The sequence below is a fragment of the Penicillium angulare genome (genome assembly GCF_028827245.1).
Source record: "Penicillium angulare strain IBT 27051 chromosome Unknown utg000008l_segment0_segment0, whole genome shotgun sequence".
Taxonomy (NCBI): Eukaryota; Fungi; Ascomycota; class Eurotiomycetes; order Eurotiales; family Aspergillaceae; genus Penicillium; species Penicillium angulare.
In genome coordinates, this window is record NW_026623167.1 from 55,303 (window position 1) to 79,828 (window position 24,526).

At 24.9% G+C, this 24,526-nt stretch overlaps 1 protein-coding gene across 1 annotated transcript; it reads right to left on the reverse strand.

The window, feature by feature from the left end:
* Positions 1-19,174: 19,174 nt before the first annotated feature.
* Positions 19,175-21,141, reverse strand: N7478_010753 (GMC family oxidoreductase; the record flags this gene model as incomplete). The annotated part of the gene is made up of 3 exons (XM_056926967.1): positions 19,175-20,578; positions 20,674-21,017; positions 21,081-21,141. 3 exons carry the CDS (start codon positions 21,139-21,141, stop codon positions 19,175-19,177), a joined length of 1,809 nt encoding a protein of 602 aa, XP_056774015.1.
* Between the last annotated feature and the right edge of the window lie 3,385 nt (positions 21,142-24,526).

Sequence of the window (24,526 nt, forward strand, 5' to 3'; positions counted from 1 at the left end):
AGAAACTAAAAGACCCATTACAATAAAGGAATTAGTTCACACAAATCAAGATATTCACACAAGAAAAGGAGATATAGGACCTCATCAACCTATAAATAGAAGAAAAGTATCTTAAACGACTAATACACAAACCAAAGAGACTATAATACCCCAAGGATAGTAATAAATTATTAAAATAAGAATAAAGAGATTATATAGATATCTATAAGCTAGACCTAGCCAACTAGAAGAAGCAAAGCAAGAACCTAAACACTATTAACAAATAGATTATCACTAACCTAGACCTAATACACTATATCTTAATACTTAACTATTAAACCCTATACAAATAACTTATATATCTCTATACTTAATTCAACCAATCAACTACTATTAAGGAAGATATTCATATATAATAGAAGCAAGTATTAGATTCACCACCGAAGAAAGGGGCTGATATTAATTAGTAGATCACTAAATAGGACTCCCTAAGAGAGCAAGGTATTAGCCTAGATCTACCAGAGATAAAAAGTGCCAATAAGGACTTCCTACATACTATTAAAGATATCCTCCTAGTATAGTAGTAGCTAAAGTTTAAAGCTATCGTACTACACCAAGAGAAGTAGGATATATACAATTTGATCAAGAATTTTAGAGGATCCTACCATAAGCTACACCCACAGAGGGCAAACAACATCAGTATAATCTTAAGAGCATCCTTTTTGATACTATAAGGCTTCAAAAAAGCTAGATTAGATTAGCCACAGGCACAAGAACAACCACAAGAAAAATCCCTACCATCGATTCCTAAGCACTAATACCCTTATAGTAACCGGAGTCATAAGCCCTAGGACTATTAGACAATTAATAGAGATACTTTCTCTAATAAAACAATATCCAAATAGAAAGCTAAGTGAGTACAAGATCAGCTTACAAAAGATAAAATATAGAAGGCATAGATAGAAAAATCTGTCAAAAAGCACAATAAGAAGAACGGAGTGAAGCCAGCCACTAAAACAATTAATATCACTTAGCTGTATAGCTTCTTTTTCACTATAAGCTTTCTAATGGATCAGGTCTATCAAAGTATTCAGACAACTAGAAGCAATAATATTCAAGAATATTAGTTTCTTAATATAGCCTTATTAGTATATATATATAATTAGAAAGACCTATTTACTATATTTAAGCTAATGAAGATAAACCTAAAGACTAGTAATTCAATTATTATAGTAGAAGGTATTAGAAGTGTGATAATAATAGGAGCAGGACCTGATGGTACTACCCGACTAATCCAGCTCAGTAATATATTATATTCGTCTTGTTTCTATACTAATTTAATATTATATATAGTACTAAAGGAGAAGGGTATTTAATAGAATAAGGATACTAAATATATTAAGAACTCTAGTAGAGAACCAGTTATTAGTATATATCTTATAAAACTATTAAAGATATAGATATTCAATAAGCTAAGAGAGCCTTATTCCTTATTAAGTATCCTAAGTATCATCACTACTATTTATATATATATTGTTTGTAGGTTAAAGAAACCTCTTATATCAGAGGTCTTAGTAGACTGGTGGTATTAAAGACTTGCCTATATATTATCTTGTGTAATAAAGAAGACTACTAAGATAGTAGATAGTATTAAAATTAATGAAGACTTATTAGAAATATTATTAGAAGAAGAGAAAAGAGAGCTCTATTAGATCTATAATCTCTTAAGTGTACTAAAGTAAATCTTATGATAACTAATTAGCTAGACCTTTAGTAGATATAGCTAAATTTACTTTAATTTAATTAAGTTTCTATCTAGTTATAATAAATATTAGTAGATAATACACTTCTATATTAAGGGAATTAGATTTTACTAGATATATATCTATAAATAGAAATCAAAGTATAGAGATAGAGTTAAGAAGTTTATTACTATAGTTAAGAACTAGTAGAACCTACTAATTAAGGTATTTTACTATAATAATAAGATATCTATAGGGATAGAGATCAAAGGCTTCCTAAGTAATATTGGTATTGTAGTCTTATATAGTATTTCCTATTACCCTGAGTAGAATGGCCTTATAGAATAATTAGGAGGAGTTATCTTAACTATAGGGAGGTATCTTTAGATTAAGAGCAAGCTACCAAAACAACTATAGCCTAAGATAGTTAGTATAGCTATATAGATTCTCAACTATATTCCAATCTATCTAAAGGATAAGAATAGATAGATCATACTATGGGAGGAAGCGCAGAAAGACTTCAGCGGTAAGAGGATAAAGAAAGCTAACCTAGCTAACCTATGTGTATATGGCTTCTTGTTGTACTACTATATCCACAATATCCTATATCTTTAAAAGACCTCTTCTCACACAGAAATCGGTTTTCTTATTAACTATGTCGCATTAAATATATGGAGAATCTAGTTCTCTACGAGAGGAAAGATAGAGGTTATAAGAGATATATATTTTGATAAGTTAAGAAGATAGAAGCATAATATATAATACTAGGAAGAAAGAACACTTCCTAAGCCTAAACTAATAATCTTAACTAAGAAAGAAAACCTAGAGGTCCTTTAAGATAATATTAGTATCTATATTATAGAAATTAATTAAAACACCTAGGAAGATATATAGGAAGACTAGTAAAAAGACTAATAGGAAGGCTAGCAAGAAGTTCAATAAGATACTATCCTAGTAGAAGAAAAAGAAGAAGATATCATAAACCTATAGCTATATATACCTTAAGGAGTAATTATACTAATAACCCTAGAACTAGATAAGAGAAGCTATAATCCTTTAAACGATATACTATCTAGTTCATTTTTTACTAAAGCACCACTAGAAGTACTATTAAATCTACTAGAAGAGCTGATTATCTCTAAACTTAGTACTATAACTACTTAGGGGATAGACTAGTAGATAACTACTTAGACTAAAGAATAGGATATCTATAAGAATAATAACTAGCCGACAAAGCTAGATCTTCTAGATTATCTAGAAGAAGAATAACCTGAGTTGCTCTCAGACAATAAACAACAGCTATATACTAAGCTCTATATATAAAGAAATAATAGCATCAATACAACCAATATTATTAAAAGATATAGATAATAAAGACTAAGGGTAGATCCTGATTATTATATATATATAACCTTATCTACTATTGAAGACAATCCACCAGAGCTTTTATATATATTTACAATAATACTATATATAGAGAAGCTGCTCCAACATTATTAAGATAATCTGCCCCCTCTACTAGATAGATGGAAGAATATGATAAAATACCTAATAACTAAAGGCTTCCTAGCTATCTATACTAAAGAAATAAGATCCCTATAAGAGAAATTAATATTTATAATGACTAATCAGCTAAAAGATATCTTAAAACAGGTCCTACTCTTCTAATAGGTATTTATATATAAGTTTGACTAAGATAGTTATCTTTAAAAGCTAAAAGTATATATCTATATATAAGGTAACCAGGAAATAATAATCTATAAGGATAAAAGGGTTATAATACTTATAGTAAGAGTAGTAAGAGTAATATTTATTCTTATTATAGTATTTAACCTAGATTTACGACAATAGGATATAGTTATTATATTCCTAAATAGTACCTTATCTACCAAGATCTATATAAAGATACCAGAAGGTTTTGAATAGATAGGAATGTGCTAGAAACTTAATCATATATTATATAGACTACGAATATTACTAAAGTTATAGTAATAAAAAGTATTAAGAGTTCTTATAAAACTTAGACTTATACTGATTCCTAAAGATCTATATGTCTTTACCATATATAGTATTATTATCTTCTTTTATATAGATAACTTTATTATTATTAGCTACCTATCTATACAAGAGAAAGCCTACTAGCTTAAAAAGAATCTAGAGGTATATTAGGAGCTTATAGATTATAGAGAAGCAGAGTAGTTCTTGAATATTTAGATTATATATAATCAGAAGCTATAGAAGCTCTAGCTATACTAGAACACCTATATTAGTAGTATAGCTATAAGATATTACCTAACTGATCGTTTATCTATCTTTATACCTCTTCTCATAGAAGAAATAATACTATTCGATAGTATAGTAACAGCAGCTAATATTAAGCTATATTAAGGGAAAGTAGGTTTAATCCAATACCCTATATTAATAACTAGACTAGATATAGCAAAAGTAGCCATAAAATTATTATAGTTCCTATAGAACCTAGGCCCTTAGTACTATTAAATAGTTAATAGATTAATCTATTATCTTTATTCTATATAATATCTAGTACTATAGTATAATAAAAAGGAAAGTATAGAATTAGTTGAAATCGCAAGTAATATATTCTTTATAAATAATCAAGATTAATAGAGCTCTATAGGTTATATCTATTAAGTTTATAGTGGCCTAGTTAATTAGAAGACTATAAAGTAGCTTACTATTACTATATCTACTATTAAAGCTAAGCTTTTAGGTTTATTAGATACTATACACTTACTATAGTAGTAGAAGTAATTCCTTAGGTATATCTTATTTAAACTAAGCTAGACAATCACCTTATGATATAATAATTAATAAACTGTTACATTACTGAACTCTGAGTACACTAAAATCGATATAAAACTTTATTATATTAATATATATAGATACTAGCTAAGATAAGAGATTAGAGAAGGAAGAATAAATATTAAATAGGTTCCAACTACTAAGATAGCAGCAGATAGCCTTATAAAGATCTTATTATATAAGAAATATAAGAAGTTTATTAGAATACTCTATATAGAGAATATAAAACACCTAATTAAGATATAAATAAAGGAAAAGAAACCTACTATAAGAAATTAGTAATTATCTTAAGTAATTTAATATTGGTGAAGCTATTTAACATATACTAATCGTTAAGGGGGTATATCGGAATAGCAGCAATGGATCTCGGAAGGAGGAAATACTATAGATCTGAAGTATTAGTCATTATTTTACCCATCTAAATTACTACGGGCTTGCTATATAGAAAGTAGACATGTTGATATTCTATTGGTGCATCTATATACTCCACTCAGTAATTCCGACAATATATATACACTGGTAAACAAACATAGCAAATAGATATATCTGATCACGTGCGATCAGATAACTGTAGATAGATGGCAATAGACATAGATATGGATGTTGCTATACATAAACGAACGTAACAGATCGTAACATATGAAATATATAGGGAGAATTAGGTAAATTTATCTCAAGATATCTTATTAGGATTATATAAATATAAATAAAAAATAAAAAACTTCTTATTAAGTTTTTTAAGATAGGATAATCTTTTAGTAAATATAATAGTTTTAAATCTAGTAAATAATATATTAATAGATTCTAGGCTAGTAGTATTTTTAGAAGATTAGTTTATATATTTTTAAATATTTAGAATATCTAATAATAAGAGTTTTATAATAAAATTATATAAACTTATTTTTTAGGTTTTTATTATTAAGAATATAGAGTTAATCTTTAAATAAAAGATAATTTTTACTTTATATATATTTAGTAAATATAATCTTTAGATATTAAGATTAATTTAGATCTAGGACTTCTAGAATTAATTAAAACTCTTTATCTTTTTTATATATCTTATTAAAAACTTTCTTTAGAATAATAAGTAGTTTATATAGAATATTATTAATAAATCTTAAAGACTTTTAAGATCTCTTAAAGATTAGTTTATATTCTAATAAAGTTAGTTTAGATTTAGGATTATATTTTAATAAAGTTAGTTTAAGTTTAGTATTATATTTTAATAGAGTTAATTTAGATTATTATATAATTATAGTATTAATTTTTAGATTATTTTAGATCTAATTATTTAAATTCTTTTTTTTAGGATTATATAACTTTAGTATTAGAGTTATTTATTTCTCTTTTTAGAAAGATTTTCTAATCTTTTAATTAGGGTATTAGATTTAATATCTAATTATTTAAGATAGTAGATAATCTTAAAATTAAACTAGAATAGAAATTTAGATTATTAGACTTATTATTAGTTTAAAAGCTTTATTATTATAAAGTATTTTAGATTTTAGTAATTAGTAATTATAAAGATTAAGAAGTTTATTCTTTTTAACTCTAAATACTATTCTTTAAAGTATTATATAATTATAAGTAGTTCTTTATTATAGATTTTATAATTATATTTTATTATAAAGTACTTCTTAGAGAAAAATATAATAAAATAAAGAATATTCTAGTTATTATACTATTGAGATCTTAGGATACAAATAGGTATATATTACTAAGTTAGGGGAAATAATAGTTAATATATATATACTAGTAAATAAACATAGTAAATAGATATATCTAATCATATATAATTAGATAACTATAGATAGATAGTAATAGATATAGATATAGATATTACTATATATAAACAAATATAACAGATCGTAATATATGAAATATACAGGAAGAATTAGATAAATTTATCTTATCCTCCTCTACTTAACTAAGATTATCTTAATCTTAAGTATTTATATAGAGCAATAGTATATAAAATACCTATAGTGTAATTATATATATAGAGGATCATAAATATTTATAATTCGCCTTTTCGAGAGCGCTATATTACTTACTTTTTTGGTTACTTATAAAGCATCTTATATAATAGTATATAATAATATATCTAGCTATATAGTAGATAGTCTTATTATATAATAGTTATAATAATAATATAATAAATAGTAAGAAGAGAAAGACTATAATAATAGTTTATATAGGGTTTTCTAAATAGTATTATAATTACTATTTCTAGTATTATAAATACCTATATTAGCCTAAGACCTCTTACTTAACTTTATAAAGCTTTCTATCTATAGGGATCTATATAAAGTATTAACCCTCCCTAGCTATAAGTCTTCTTTCTCTTTAATCTTCTATTAGTTTAATAGTTAGTATTATCTTATTATTATATTATCTTCTTTTAGTAGTATAATTCTACTTATATTCAAAAAAAGCTTATTAATACTATCTTTTAGTTTATTTACTATCCTTCTTATATATTGTTGTTTTTTATACTCTTTTCCTTTATATAATTCTCTTCTTATATTTCTCTTTCTATATATCTTATTATATCTCTTCTTTTCTAATAGGTATAATTCTAGATTCTTATAGTATTACTTAAGCTAAATATAAACTAATATCTTATTTCTTAAAGAAATATTAGATATTCTATCCCTTAATATAAATATAATTATATCCTAGAACTTTAGTATTAGACCTTAATTTATAAAAGCTATTATATATAGTAAAGGTATTAATATATTTAATAATATCTTCCTTCTTAACTTCTAATCTACTTCTAATCTTATACTTACTACTATACTAGTTATATATAATATAGATTAGTATAATATTAATAATATTAAAGTTAATTTAAAAGGATAAAGATATATATATATTACCTAATAAATCAAGATAACTATCTCTCTATTATATATATACTATTTAGTAGATTATAGGCCTTTTCTTTTATATATAGTTATAGTTCTTAATAATAGAGATATTATATTTAGTAGCTCTTATACTTTATATATATATAGGAATACTATAAGTAGATACTCTTTCTATTAGAATCCTTCTAAGAACCTTATTTATTTTATATAGAATATTTATTTAACCTCCTATTATTATATCTCTTACTATTTAGTTAAAGATCTAGCTATAGAAGAAAATAATTATAATATAGAGGAAGCTTCTTCTTCTATAATTATACTATAAAAGTATTATATTACTATCTCTATATCTTCTTCTAAGAAGACTATATCTCCTATCTCTAAGAAATTATATATAACTATTCCTACTTTAATAACTCTAGAGACTTTAGTTTATACTAAGTTAGTCCTTTCTTCTATAAGAAAGACCTAGAAAATCTAATCTTCTTTTCTTATAGCTTTCTCTTTCTCTTCTAGTCTAAAAAGATCTATCTATATTATTAATATTAAGTATTCTAATAGCCTAGTTTATCTAATAGATTAGTATTTTTCTTTATTAGATAACTATAATATCTATTATTATCTTAAAACTAGTAAGTTTAAGCTAATACTAGTAGTATATAATTAATTATTTTTAATAGAGTTTTATTTAGCCTATAATTATATATAAATTAAAATAGTTCTAAAAGAGAATAATATTATTAAATATAATAAAAGTAAAACTAAGTTAGAAGGGAATCCTTTTATACTTAATATAGTTAAGATTATATCTTAAGTAGTTATCCTATCTATAAAGAAAGATAATTATTATAAAAAGAAATCAGCTCTTAAAAAAGAACTTAGAGAGTTTATAGATATTATTTATAAAAAGTCTAATCCTTTTATTTATAACAATTCTAAACTTTCTACTTATAATACTTCCGATAATAAGCTTTTATTTAGTATCTTATCTAAATCTTCTATAACTCCTTTAAGAAAGATAGTTATTAAATAACCTACTTATTGTAGTTAGTCTTATAAGGGTATCTTTATATAATTTATACTACTTTATAACCTTTATAACCTTTTTCTAGGGATGATTCTTAGTATTTTTCTATATTTAATTTGATTATACTTTCTTTTATATTCTTAGCTAGTGTTTAATAAGCTTTATATATCTAATATAAATCTCTACTTTATCTCCTTTCTTTTTTATAGACTTTATAACTTTGTCTTTAGGATTATAATAGTAAAGGGGCTATCTTTTATTAGTATTCTTTTATATACTATTGTAGTATATAAAATACTTCTTCCTAGAAGAATATCTCTTTCTATATCTATATCTTTATTTTTAGAGATATATCTAGCTTTATTATTATTGCTTAAGTCTAAACTTAACTCTTCTTCTAACTCTTTAGGATCCTTCTATTTTAGATCTTCTTATATATATTAGTGTTTTATTATATATCTATATACTTTCTTAATAATATATTCTATAATTATATCTTCCCCTACTAAACTTTACTATATATTATTATAATAGAACTCTTCCTACTCTTCACAAATAAAAATTAATAGATTAAAGTAAGTTAGTAATAGAGTATTATTCTCTAGGATCTTCTAGATCTTTTTAAGTCTTTTTAATTTTATACTAGCTTATTATATTATAATTTAAGTAATTTATAATATCTATAATAACTTTAGGTTATCTACTTTTACTTCTAGAAGTCTTAATCTATTTATAAGATTTTAAAGTATATAACTAAATAACTCTACTAAAATATATATTCTAAGGATATAGACTATTAGAATATAATATAATCTAAACTACTTATTTTTAAATTTCTTTCTACTTTTATTTTATATTAATACCTAGTTATTCTTCTAGAAACTAGTTTTTATAATTTTATTATTATAGATATAACCTTTCTTAATTATATAGTTTAGTAATAGTTTATTTATCTTTATTTATATATTATTTAAGTTCTATAATATATCTAACCTTTCTATAAAAGGTTATACTACTATTATATTATTATTATTACTAGGTATTTATAGTTACTTACTATATATTAAATAAAATAGACTAAATCCTATTATATTATATTTATATATATATATAATAAAAATAGTTTATATTAAGTAAAGATCCTATAAGTTTATTAGTTTATTTATTAAATACTTTATTAGTATTTAGTCTAATAATCTATTAAAGTTTTCTATCTTTTTATTTATATATAGATAGTATAGAGTAGTTATTTAATATTAAGTACTAAGAAGCTAGATATAGTATCTTATTATTCTAACTAATAGATTTTGGTTATTATTAGTAACTATTTCCCTTAGTATACTATAATTTATAAAGATCTAATTATATATAAATTAATCTAAAGCTTCCTCTATAGCTTCTAGAATAGCCTATATAATAACCTAGCTAGTAATATAATTAATTATAGTAATAATCTAGTAATTACTATTAGATATATAAGAAAGATATCTAATTAAGTTAATATCCTATTATTTAAATAGATAGATATTAATCTCTACTATATATTAAGCTATTTCTTATTCTAATTCTTTCTAAGGGTTTTAACTAACTTAGTGTTTAGGATATAATCTTATAATATCTTCTATATCTCTTTTTATATTAAATTACTATACTTATAGATAAATAACTTTATTTAGATCTAGATATCCTAAATAATTAAACTTCTTATAGAGATATAATAATAGTTCTCTATAAAAGAGAGGTTCTAAATAAGGTATATAAACCTTATCTTTATAGATAAAGATTAACTAATAATAAACTATATTTATAGACTTTATTAGTAACTTTATATTATAATATAATAAGTTTAAAGTAAACTTTTCTATAGCTTTTATAAACTTCTTATTAATAGGGAGTATTTCTAAATCTAAATACTTTTTTGTAACTACTAACTAATCTTTTTCTAGGATTTTTATAACTATTTATTCTACTATAGTTAAGATTATAATAAGAGTAATATTCTAAATTAAAGGAAATAATATATTTATAGGGCCTTTATTAATAAAATCCAGCCTTCTACTAATAATATTAAGAATAATTACCTCTTTATCTTTCTAATACTAAATCTTTAGATTATACTCTTAATACTCTATAACCTAGTAAATAAACTATTTACTATAGATTAGTAATATTTATAAATACTATAAACCCTAGTAATTAGTTATAATAGTTATTTTTATACTATTTTTTAAATAACAATCCTATAGATATAAAGCCTCTTTAATAGTTAATAACTTCTTTTTATATATAGGGTAATTTAATTCTATACTAGAAAGCTTATAACTATTAAAAATCATAGGATAGAGTTTTCTATTTTTATTTACTTAGTTTAGGACTATTCTAATAATCTATTTAGATATATTAATCTTAATTATAAATAGTTTTATTAGATTAGGTTAGATTAATATAGAAATAATAGTAATAAAGTACTTTAGTTATCTAAAAGCCCTTTTATATATTACTAACTACAAAATTAGATAAAGCTTATCTTTTTAAAGCCGCTTATTAGGCTTCTTTAATAATTTATATAAAGATATATAGATTCTAGTAAAATCCTTAATAAACTATTAATAATATATTATAAATCCTAAGAATTACTAGACTTTATATATATTTATAGGCCTTAGCTATAATATAATTATATTAATCTTTATTAATATTACTAAGATTTATCCTCCTCTAATATAGAACCTATAGAACTTAATATATTTAATAGTAATCTTATATTTTTTTAGTATAATATATAGCTAATATTCTTTTAATATAACTAATACTTTTTTAAGATACTTATAGTATTTTTCTATAGTTTTTAAGAAAATAAGAATATTATCTAAATAAACCATAATAAATCAGCTAAAAAATAGTTTTAAAGTATTATTTATAATAAACTAGAAAATAATAGATATATTATATAGCCTAAATAATATTATAATCTACTTATATTTTCCCTATATTATATTAAAAGTAATCTTTTTAATTAACTATACTCTTATTTAAACCTACTAGTACTTAGATATTAAATCTATCTTAAATATAATCTTAGTAGTATCTATATAATCAAATAGATCTTAAATTTATAATAGTAGATAACTATTTTTCGATATTAGTCTATTTAATATATAATAATCTATATATATCCTCTAGCTACTATTTAGTTTTATAATAAATATTATAGAGAATCCCTAAATACTTATAGATAGTTAAATCAGACCCTTTTCTAATAGTTTAGATACTTATTTTATCTATTCTTATAGCTTTTATTTAGATAATATATATAAATTAATATTAATAAGTATAATATCTCTAGTATATATATTATATAAGATAGTCTATTCTAGTAGTAACTCTTATAATAATATTATCCTAAAGATATCCTTATATTCTATTAGAATAGTATAAATCTTTAGGTTCCTATATATAAGAATCCTAAATAACTTAAGTATTTTAAACTCTCTTATTATCTTTAGATATATAATATATAATACTCCTTATATAGATTTATATTTTAGTTCTTTTTATATTTATCTAGTTAATATTAAATTTAACTATAAGTTATTATTATTTAAGATATATTTATATTAATTATTAATCTATATAATATATATCTAGCTATAATTATAAATCTTTATAATAGATATTTTCTAATAGATCTTAAGGTTCTAATACTTTAAGAAATCCTACTTAAGAATAAGTTTATATTCTAGTAAATTAAATACCTATACTAAAATTATTATATACTAGCTTCTAAGAGCTATTAGAAGATAAACCTTTAATCTTATAATAAGTCTCTCTCTATTAAGTATTTAAATATATATATCTAAGCTTACTTTATAATAGTTAAGATATAAATAATTTTTCTTAAGGAAGTCAATAGAAATAAAGATATAGAAAGTATTATAATTAAGTAAAATATAAATAACTATATTTCTATCTTAGCTATATACTAAAATTTTATAGTATAATAAGGAATCTCCTATAATATAAAGATCTATCTTAATATTAGTAAGTTTAGCTTTCTTCTTATACTTTTCTATATTCTTTAGCTTTTATAAAATAACTAGGATAATAAGAACTACTAATACTAAGTCTAATAGATCTAGATCTATATATACTAATAATTTTAAAGCCTTTTTTATATAGTTAATAAGAGTTTTAGTTATCTTAACTATCTTTAGTTTTTTAATTTCTTAGTATACCTAGAATCCTTATTCTAACTTTTCTTAAGTAATTAGTAATTCTACTTAATATACCTTTTTTTATTATAATTAAAATATATCTAAGTTTCTTTTTATTAATTATCCTTTAATTTATTTATAAACTTAAGAATATCTAAATCTATTATATTAAGATTATACTAATTACTATATAGATTATTATTTCTATTTTTCTTTTTTAGATAACTAGTAATTATAACTTCTTATTTAAACTATAAGAAATATTTAATTATCTCTATAAGTCTTATTAAATAATTTTAGTTCTCTATCTAATACTTCTATAACTATATTTTTATATTCTTCTATAAGAATTAAATTAGAATAATCTCTAATATCTTAATTCTATATTTAGCTATAGTCTCTTAGAGATTAGTTATATACTTAATAAAGATATAATCTTCTTAATAATACTTTTAGAAGTAGTCTTATTATTTTTCTTTACTAAGATATTCTAAGAACTTATATTTAATCTATATCTTATATACTATAAATATATAAACTTCTTAGTTAAGATCTATAACTATAATATATTATTTATAATATTTCTAAAACTAAGCTACTCTTCCTTTAAGAGCTCTATTAGCTTAAATTATCTTATTATATTCTTCTAGTTATACTCTAGTAAATTATATAATCTTATAAAAATAGTATTTATAGTTATAAAGATACTTTTATATAGTATTATTCTAAATTTAGCTATTATATTTATTAATTATATAAATACTCTTTATTAATATCTATTTAATAGCTAATATACTTAACTAAATATAAATAGTATTAGATATTATATTATACTAAATAGCCTATAGTACTCTTTATCCTATATATTTATACTTAAATATAGTAGTAGTCTAGATAATAATTTTAGATATAGCTACTAGGTTACTATTAGTACTTTATATATTTATATAAATCTCTATAAGTACTAATAGAAAGATAGAAAGTATATATATAATTTACTTATCTATAGATAGAGCTTATTAATAATCTTCTAATCTATTATTAGTAATTTTATATAGATAATAATTATCTATTATAATTAATATATTCTAGCCTTTTCTTTAATAAAATTAAATATACTAACTCTTCTTTTCTTTATAGTAAAGTTCTTCTAAAGATATTAAGTCTTTACTATATTCCCTTTTTTACTTCCCTTAGAGATAGCTATATTATAGTTCTTAACTACTAGTCTTTAGTTTTACTTAGAAGAATATCCTAAAATAATATAGTTAATATAATCTAATATAATAACTCTAAAAATAAGATATTAATATATATAGATCTAAGGGATTTTACTACTATTTTACCTATATTTAAAGCTTAACTATCTGATTATAGTAGTTTATACTTAACCTATAAATTCTAGTCTTTTTAAACCCCCTTAGATAAAAGCTATATATATAGATAAAGCTTTTATATAATATTATTATATTATAACCCCTTTAGCGGACCTTATCGCCTTTCGAATCATTTTTTCTAGGGTTATATAGATATTTATATTATACCCCTAGTAGCCCCTAATAGGCTATAAAAAATACTATCTTTAAGATAATACTACTATATAAGATCTTAGGGTATAAATAAGTATATATTACTAAGTTAGAGGAAATAATAGTTAATATATATATATCGGTAAACAAATATAGTAAATAGATATATCTAATTATATATAATTAGATAACTATAGATAGATAGCAATAGATATAGATATGGATATTGCTATATATAAACAAATATAACAGATCGTAACATATAAAATATACAGGGAGAATTAGGTAAATTTATCTCACTATAAGATTACTTTAGTAAAGATATAATTAAAAATATTAGTTTTAAGTATTATATCCTTTATTTAATTAAAAGAGATTAGAATAGAGATAGATATAAAAATAGATTTTAATATCTTAAATACTTTTTAGTAGATAGGATCCTAAATAAAAATAATATTCTTTTTAGTTAGATAGATTAATTATATAGTTAGTTTTAAAAAATCTTAGATAAACTATTAGTAAAAGTTTATAAATCCTAAGAAGGCTTATATATTAGTAAAATAGATTAAGATCTTCTACTTAATAATTATATAAATCTTCTTTAGATCTATATAAAAACTACCTTATTTAATAATAATTCCTAAGAACTTTATTTTATATATATAGAATTTATATTTAGATAGTTTTATAAATAGACTAGCTTTATAGAGTTATTATAGGATTTTTTATATATATTTAATATACTTAGCTTTTATATAATTATAGATTAGGATATTATTTAGATATATAATATAGAATAGATCTAAATAGTTATAGAAAGAGTTATTAATAAATCTTTAAAAGATTATAAAGACTCTAGTAAATCTAAATAGTATTATAAGGAATTTGAAGAGTCTAAGTCTTATATAAAATATTATAAGATATTCCTATCTAATCTTTATATAAAGGTTATTAAATATTAATATAATATTAATTCTTATAAAGAGTTTTATTCCTTTTAGATTATTTAGAGTCTCTTTTATTAAGAATAGTAGGTAGTAGTTTTTAATTATAATTATATTTAGGATATAGTAGTCTATATAGAATTATAAACTATTACTAGATTTATAGATAAAAAGTATAGATAAGATAGTAAGAGATAAACTTAGATAAATAAACCCTTTCTTTAGGTTCTCTATAATCTAGTCCTTTAGGATAGTAAACTTTATATAAGATATAGTATAAAGAGGTCTAAATAGTAGTATCTTATCTTCTATTAGTTATATATTATAATTATATAAGTAATATAGGGATAGTTTATTAATTTCTTTTAAAGAGAATATATTAGTATAATCTTAGAATTTAATAAATAGATAATTAATAGGGTTCTCTTCTTTAGGTTTCTTATTTAGAGTAGCTTTAATATCTTTAATTATTATAATAAAGAGTTAGTAGCCCTTTTAGCTTCTAGTATATACTATATAAGTATTTAAACTTATAGCTTTAATATCTTAGGATCTTAGATAGGTAGATTAGTCTAGTTAATTATAGGGATAGGCTTTTAGAGGAATTTTATATATAATATAGATCTTTATGCTTTATATAGTAGTATTATAGTTCTTCTAATAATATATACTATTAAACTTAATTATATAAGTAGTAAACTAGACTCTTAGGTTATAGATCTTAAGTTAAGATAGTCTAAGAATAATTAGATAGTATATAAGTTAAATAACTAAGAACTTAGCTTTTTCTTAGTATTTACTAATAGTTATCTTTATTTATATAAAGTAGATTATCTATCTACTCTTAGATTCTTAGCTATTAAAATCTTCTAGTTAGATTAGATTCTTTAGAAGTTCTTATATAAGACTATATTCTTTAGTCTAGTTAATATTAATAAAACACTCTTCTTTAACACTACTATTAATTATTATATATATCAGAATTTCTTTCTTATTCTAGTTTAGGGTAATTAATAATATAATTAGATTAGAGTATTAGATTTCTTTATTAATAGTAGTTTTTTAGATAATAATAATAGATAGATAGATTATATAGATTATATTAATCTAATTATAATTTAGACTAGACTTATTCCTTTTAGTAGTTTATTATATAAGAAGTAGCTAGATAATAGGGATTAGAAGTATTATTCTAGTAAAATAGTATATTAATATTCTAGAGAAGTAAATCTTTCTATATAGATAGAGTATATTTATATAGAATATTAATTAGGATATAGATAGAGTATATTTATATAGAATATTAATTAGGATATAGATAGTCTTATATAAGATAGTCTTTAACTCTATAGTAAAAGTATTTACTATAGTCTTAGTAAGTTAAGTAGTTTAAAGTTAAGTCTATAGGATTAGAAGTAAATATAGGTATTAAGATAAAAGAACTATTCCTTACTATATAAAAGTTTAAGTAGTTATTCTAAATAAAGAGTAAATTATAAACTTATATCTATATTAATACTAGTTATATAGTAGGGGATTAGGTTACTCTATTATAGTATATATATTAGTTTTTAAGCTTCTAAAGGAAAGCTATAAACTAATAGTATTTATAGATTAAGAGCTTATTATAGAAGAGTATTCTATAAAGTTCTTAGTTAATAACTTATTCTACTATAATCTCTATAAAGAAGGATTAAATACTACTCTATTAGAGAGTAAAACTAGTATTATTAATCTATAGATATAAAAGATTATTAGAATTATAAGAAGACTAAGTAAGAGATAAACCAGTCTTACTATTTAACTTCTTCTATTATTTAATAATAAATATAGTATATACCCCTATAGCTTAGTCTATATTCTATAAATTAAAATAGAGCTTATAACTAAAAAGATAAATAGAGATTATCTTTTAAAAAGATACTAGGAGATAAGTAGATTCTCTTATAGCTATAGCTTTACTTTCTTTATTCTAGGTAAGTATAATACTACTAATAACTATTATAGTAATACTATTATTTTAAACTTTATATATCTAATTAAAGATTAACTAAAGCTAATATAAATTGCTATAAATTCTATAAGATATTTAAGATAAATTAGTATTAAATTAAATATAACTTAGAGAAGAATCTTATCTAAAAGTAATTTTTACTATACTTTTTATATAAAGTATAAGTAATTAAGTTTATATAATCCTAGTTATAATAGATCTTAGAAATAGTATCCTTAGGAGGATAAAGAGCTATTTTAGTAATATATTTAATATAGAATATAAAGGAAGGGTAAGTAATTTAATTATAAAAAGGGTATAAGCTAGTAGAAGTACTAATAATACTCCTATTATCCCTATTAATCCTATTATCTCTATTACTATTATTATTACTATTACTATTATCTCTATCTTTAGCCTAACCTTTATCTCTAGTTATATAATAACTACTATAGTAAGGAGGATTATTAAAAATACTAGAAGTAATAGCCTTAGATATATTAAAAAGAAATAAAATAAAAATAAAGAGTAAAAAGATAGAGAGTTAAGAATTAAGAGTTAAGAAAAGGAAAAAGATAAAAGTTAAAAAGATAGAAGAGAAGCTCTTATCTTAAGGATATTAAAGAACCTATATTACTTTATTTATATCTATATATAAAGATACCTAAGGTAGTATTAGTTCTAGAATCTTTATTTAATATAATACTATTAGATATAAATTATCTAATTAAATATAAGTTATATAGATAGTTAAGTTAACTATCTTTAAAAGGGGAGGATAAATTATTATAGGATTCCTAAATCCCTTTAGGTACGATTTAGATACGATTTATAGCTACTCTATAGGTAAATCTACTATAATATATCTACTAATATATAACTATTCTAAGTCCTAGTAAGCTCTACTAATATTAAAATATACGAATAATAGCTACGATTCTTATCCTACAAGAATTAGTTCTATATATTAACTATTCTATTTGATCTCTACTATCCGATATCCTTACCTAGTCACAGGTCTCTAGCCTGATAACTTAGTAACCATTACAGGGAGGGTGTACTATTAGTAGGCTTTAACTGTATTTATATTTATTTTGATTAGTTATAGATAATTAAGTCTAAATAGGGGAGGATATTAAATTTTTGTCTTCCTATATTATATTATTTCCTATATTATTCTACTATATCGGTATTCCCGTTACATCTATCGTTATAATATCTATACTATCTAATCTAACCTAATTGAGTCTGTTTATTTTGTTTATCTTTATACCTAGTATATATTATATAGTTGTTTCCCTTACTATAGTTAGATATACCTATATAACATACCAATTTCGCTATAAAGATCTTAATAGTTAGTATATATTAAAAATAAAATAAAAGATACTTAAACTATAAATATAAAATATATAAAACTCTAAGCCTTCTATAAGTTTAAAATATAATTATAGTCTACTATTAAATATTTAATATAATAAACCCTAACCTACTTTTATTTCCCTATACTTAAGTATCCTACTCTAAATATAATCTAGTAGATTATAATTACTCTTATAGATTAGGTAGCTATAAAAATCAAATAGTAAACTAAATATACTAATCTAAATTAACCCTTAAATTTTGAGCTAGAAATATCTATATAATTATATATACCCTATTAGATATATAGTAGTAGTAGTTATATAATAATATATTATAGTTAGGTAGACTTTATATCCTATTAAAGAAACTTACTAATTTTAAACCCTTATAACTACTCTTTCTACTTGTTAGTTTATACTAAAAATAAAATATAAGGTACTTAAACTATAAATACAAAATATATAAAACTCTAAGCCTCGTACAAGTCCAAAATATAATTATAGTCTACTGCTGAATATTTAATATAATAAACCCCGACCCACTTTTATTTCCCCATACTTAAGCACCCTACCCTAAATGTAATCTAGTAGATTACAATTACCCCTATAGATTAGGTTAGGTTAGGCTATACTAATATAATTATAATTTAACCTCGGAAAACAGCATCTCCTTACTACTCGGCACCTCACTCGCTGACCGCAAGCCCAAGGTCCTTCAAAATGATGGTAGCTGCCTTTTCACCAATTGCATACGCAGTAGTAGCCGTGTTTGCGCCAATATTCTGAGGAACGATACTCAGGTCCACTAGCTTCAGACCCTCAATGCCATGGACATTGAGGTCGCCATCAACCACGCCGCCATCAGCCAGCGTACCTATTCTGCAAGTACCCAGCGAATGCCAGGTAGTGCCGACATTCTTACGCACCCAGCCCTCAATAACCTTATCATCCTCTGCAGTGTATTGGATGTCAGATATATTTTTCTCATTTGGCTTGTCCAGTTTCACAAGGGCCGCGGCCGAATCATCAGCAAATGGCGGATGCGCGCCAAAATATTCTCCACGGTAAGCATCCATTCTGCGCACGATTTCTCGCTGCTTCTTATACGCCCATATGAGTTTTTTAACGTCCAAGTCACTGTTCAAAAATCCAGTCTCAAACGAGATATCCGCGTCGACATCTGGGCTTATGATGTGGACGTGGCCTCTGGCGTAGGGGTAGACGGTAAACAAAGAGGTCGCGAGGTATTGTGCTGGTTCAATGGTAGTCGGATCACCGGGGAAGCCGCCCAACAAAGCCATTAACGCTAGAGGCTTATTGGGAGTAGAGAGATAGTCCCTTGCGTATGCCGCTTCGAATTCAGGTCCAAGGGCAGTGACATCGGCCTCAGTGGGACGCAGCTTGCAGGAGGCGTCTTGGCCATTCCACCCCATAATTGGCGCATTGGTTTTTATCAACTCTTCCATGTTAATTCTACCTGCCAGGGGGGCGTCAAATGTTTCGTTTGGCTCTAAGGCACTGTAGTATGGCTGAGTCAAGAGGTGATGATCCTGGTAATTTCGGCCGATTCCAGGTATATGGGCTACAAGAGGAACGCCGGCCTTGTTAAGAATAGCTTCGTCGCCAAGACCGGACCTCTCGAGAAGTAATGGGGTTCCGAGAGCACCACACGAACTAATCACCAGCTTCCTGGCTTTGACGCGTTGAACATTGGTGTTGTCTTTTTGGAATGCAGGGTTTGGTTTGAACTCAACACCCGCAGCCCGTTTGCCATCGAAAAGGATCTTGATAACCTTGGTCTCAACGAGGACGTGGAGGTTTGGGTGTGCTCCATCTTCCAGCCTTGGATGCAAGTAGTTACTGGCCGCATCCTGGCGACGGCCATCTTCGCCGACAAAGCGGAGGGCACGTGAAACGCCGTTACTAGTATCGAGGTCTTGAAGATCCTTGACTGTCGGGTAGCCTACCTCGTTGGCGGCAGCAATGAATTGATCTGTAGCACGTTCAGAGCAGAAAGTCCCGTTAGACACAACGATCGGGCCATCTTTTCCATGAACCGAATCAGGACCAGGGCCACGATACGTCTCAAGCTACGACGAGTAATTGCGGGTTAGTCAACACTATAGTACAAAATCGCAAGACCGCAACGGTCGGAGAAGACAGCTTTAGTACTCCATTAACCTACTTTTTTCAAGAAAGGAATCATCTCATCTGTAGACCACCCGGGAATGGCCCACGAATCCCAATCTTGGCGTTGAGCACGGCTGTACATCATCAAATTGACTGACGAACCTCCGCCTAGAACACCACCGGTTGGGACGCTCATTTCGCGGTTATCCAATTGTGGCTCCGCATTTCCCTTATAGATCAAAGTTGAGAGACAGGTGGGAAGCAGCGCAGTTGGGAAAAGAAGCGGGAACGCAATCTCTGGGTTGCCTTTATTGTTCTTCCCGCCCTCTATTACTAGTATGGACAATGAGGGATCGGCATCGGCGAGCCTGGCAGCAACGACGCACGCCGCGGTACCGCCTAAGGAGAGAGAAGGAGCTTGTTAGTATCGATATATGATGAGCAGAGGATGAATGAACAAACCGCCAGCGACGATGATGTCAACCTCGTCGATGCCTTCAGGTAGCTGAGTGTAAATTGCCATATTGTTTGATGTGATGGGGAATTGGATTGTGGTGGAACCAACTGCGCGCAGCGGGTGGGATGACAGTGGGCTTAATAGCTCCGGGTCGGTTGCCCAAATGGCTTCAACCCTGCTGGACGCGTATATCCCTGCAAGCTTCTGGTGCCAATCAATTGATTTTGCTGGACAAGGCTGGCTTTGTACCCACCTCCCCTGGGCAATGGAACGGGCGGGCGTCTTAGATATGCGGTAGGTTTGCGGGGCTGCAGATATCGCCCCCACATCTTATGACTGCTCGGTTCATCTTGGCCCCGGTTAAATTCCGCTACGTCCTGTGGGATGGTCCCTCGTTTGCCTGTGCGCTTTTTTACGTGATTGCTTGCTATTTGCTACACTAGGTCTTACTATACCTTACATCTTGCTACGGCGCACTCGTTGGACCGCAGCGTTGGGATACATACAAAGACTTATGAGCAATTAATGTTGATTGAAAAAATTACAGTTCTATCATGCTAGCAGTAAAGTACAACGTAATTTAAACCAGCTTGGAGTGGATAATTAAATATGTCGGATAGGGGCGAACGCGTATGAACTAGTACAACTGGATACTATTTAGAGAGGGTTGTTCTAACTAGGTGCTCGATCAAGTTGAGCGATCTTGCCTGATTCGTATAGGCTAGTTGTATAGCCCATATATACGCTTATATACGCTTTATATACAAAAATAGTAATATAGGATCTAAGCCTGCACTGAATCATCAATCTATAATAGGAAAGGTAGTAATCTTCTCCTATAGAGTTCGATATACCCCTCCAGTATATATAGTATCCTCTATTCGCTTCTATTTAGGTTAGACTAATTAATCTAGTAGGTCCTTAATATCCTTAATTCTAAGCTAACGGACGAAATCGGTATATTTCTGATGTAGTAGGAGCTTAGTAAGGCTGTCTGTGATTATCTTGTTCGTTCCTGTCTATTAAACAATAATATTTTCTGCCTGTACTTCCTGGCGAAGCCAATAGTAATAAATATCTATATACTATAACTTTATATATAGCTAAAGCTACTCTTTTGTAAGTAATCCAACTATCTATTGATTATTATATTTAATCAATAATAGGTGATTAGGATTAAATTTAATAGCTGTAAAGAGATACTTCTATATCTATATTATCTTTATACCCTCAGAGATAGTAAGGAGTTTGGCTTTAGTTGTACTGATTATAACTATATATTACTTTCTAGCTCTCTCATTCAACTAGTCCTCCGAAAATTATATATATATATCCTTCTAAGCTCTTCCGGTCTAGATTATCGGTAAAGAAGACGTTAGTAAAGAAGGAAATAGCTTTGATTTCATTAGATTATCGGGGACGGTAGGTAATTATATATAATTATATATAGTAAAGGTAAGCGATCACTCTATTAATCGTATCTAAATACTTAGGTCCTGGATTCTTTAGGAACTATATAAGGACGATAGTATATTTAGTAATATCTAGTTATATTATTATAGTAGTATATAGAGCCAATCTAACCTTTTACTAATACTTATAGATCTATTTAGGTATTGCTTTATTATTAAACTCCTAAAAGGATATATTTAGTAATAGTATTGCTATTTATCAAAGATAGGTAAGATAGTATTAGCTAGCTATTAAAGAGATATATAAGTCTTAACAAAGCTAGAGAGTCTTATAGTTATAATCTTAGATAATTTAAATCCTAAGGAACTAGATAGTCTTACTAATATCTTTTAACTCCTATTTGTTTATAAGCTATTGTCTAAGCTCTTATACTTGTTCGGCTTAGGAAAGGTAGTTAATAATAATAATATTATTAATATAAAAGAAGATAATAATTCTATTACTTATAAATAGATAGAGATCTTCTTATACTACCTAAAATCCTAGTTTTATTAATATCTTTATAGCTTCTCTTTACTATAGATATAGGGACTTTTATAGGCTATATAATACTTTTATAAGCTTCTAGTATTATCTAGGTTATTGATAATCTTCTAGTAACTCTATTATTACTTTCTTATTAAGTATATTATTAAGAAAGATATTAATAGTATTAAATTAGTAAGTATTAAGGTTAAATACTATTACTAAGATAAAGATAGCTCTTATTATTTATACTACTAATATAGCTAAATATTTCTCTTTAGCTATAATCTTTTGTAGATCACCTTATATATAGATTCTTACTTTTAGTTTAATTAAGAAGCTATTATTATTAAACTTATATATATATACCTAACAAAATAGAAGGATCTAGGTACTTTAATTATTTAGTTAGTAAATAACCTAGTATATTTCCTTTCTGTTTAAGTATCTTTAGTTTAAGTACTGATACCTTTAGGAAGCCTTCTTAGTAAGGATATTTTATTATCTCTTACTAGTTCTCTAGAGTAGATAGAAGCTTATTCTTATAGGCTTTTATATATAAATAAGTATTATTTAGTCCTATTGTAAAGGTAGAGTTCTGTCTTTATAATTACCGTTAGTATAAAAGCTAAAAGCTTTTAGCTTTTATATATAACTCCTTATAACAATATTATATTTATCTATATCTCTATTAATATCTCTTAGTATATATAGTATGATTATAGCTATAAGCTTATCTTAGAGTTGATCAGTAGGATCTTATTTATTCTAAATTATTCTATTAGGTATTAGGGATAGCGATAAAAGCTACTAATCCCTTTCTTTTAGTTATTATTTGTGATTACTAGTTAACTGATTTAAAGATTTAAGCTATATATATAAACCAATCGGAGGCTATTTGTTAGTTAGATCTTTCTCTATATCTAACTCTAATTTATTATCTATCTAAGATATTGCTTCTATATTATTTCTGATCTATTTAATTATAATATCTTATAGACCAAAGAATCTATTCTTATTAAAGGTTATATCTTAGACCTCTTAGACTATTATTTATTATAGAAACTAAATCTTCTAGATATTTAAGGTTTTATATCTAATAAAATAACCTATTTCTATATATATTTATATCTTATTAATATTTGGAATACCTTATTTTCTTATATATATATAATAGCTATATACTTTTAGGTTTATAAGATTAATAGATATCAGTAGGAAGTTTAATACTAGTATTAATACTTCTTAATATAGGATGATCTACCTTCTTATCTAGTATCTTTATAGATAATCTATTTAGAATCTATATTACTACTTAGATAGCTTTAGGCTAAAGAGCTTTTAGTAGATCTAAATCTATTATTAAGCTTCTACTAACTATAATTATTACCCCTCTAGATCTTTCTATAAAGGAATTCTATTCTAGAGTACTAATAATACTATATTCTACTATAAAACCTTATTTAACTATAAAATCTTTAACTGTACAGCCAGCTAATCGCTTATTATTATA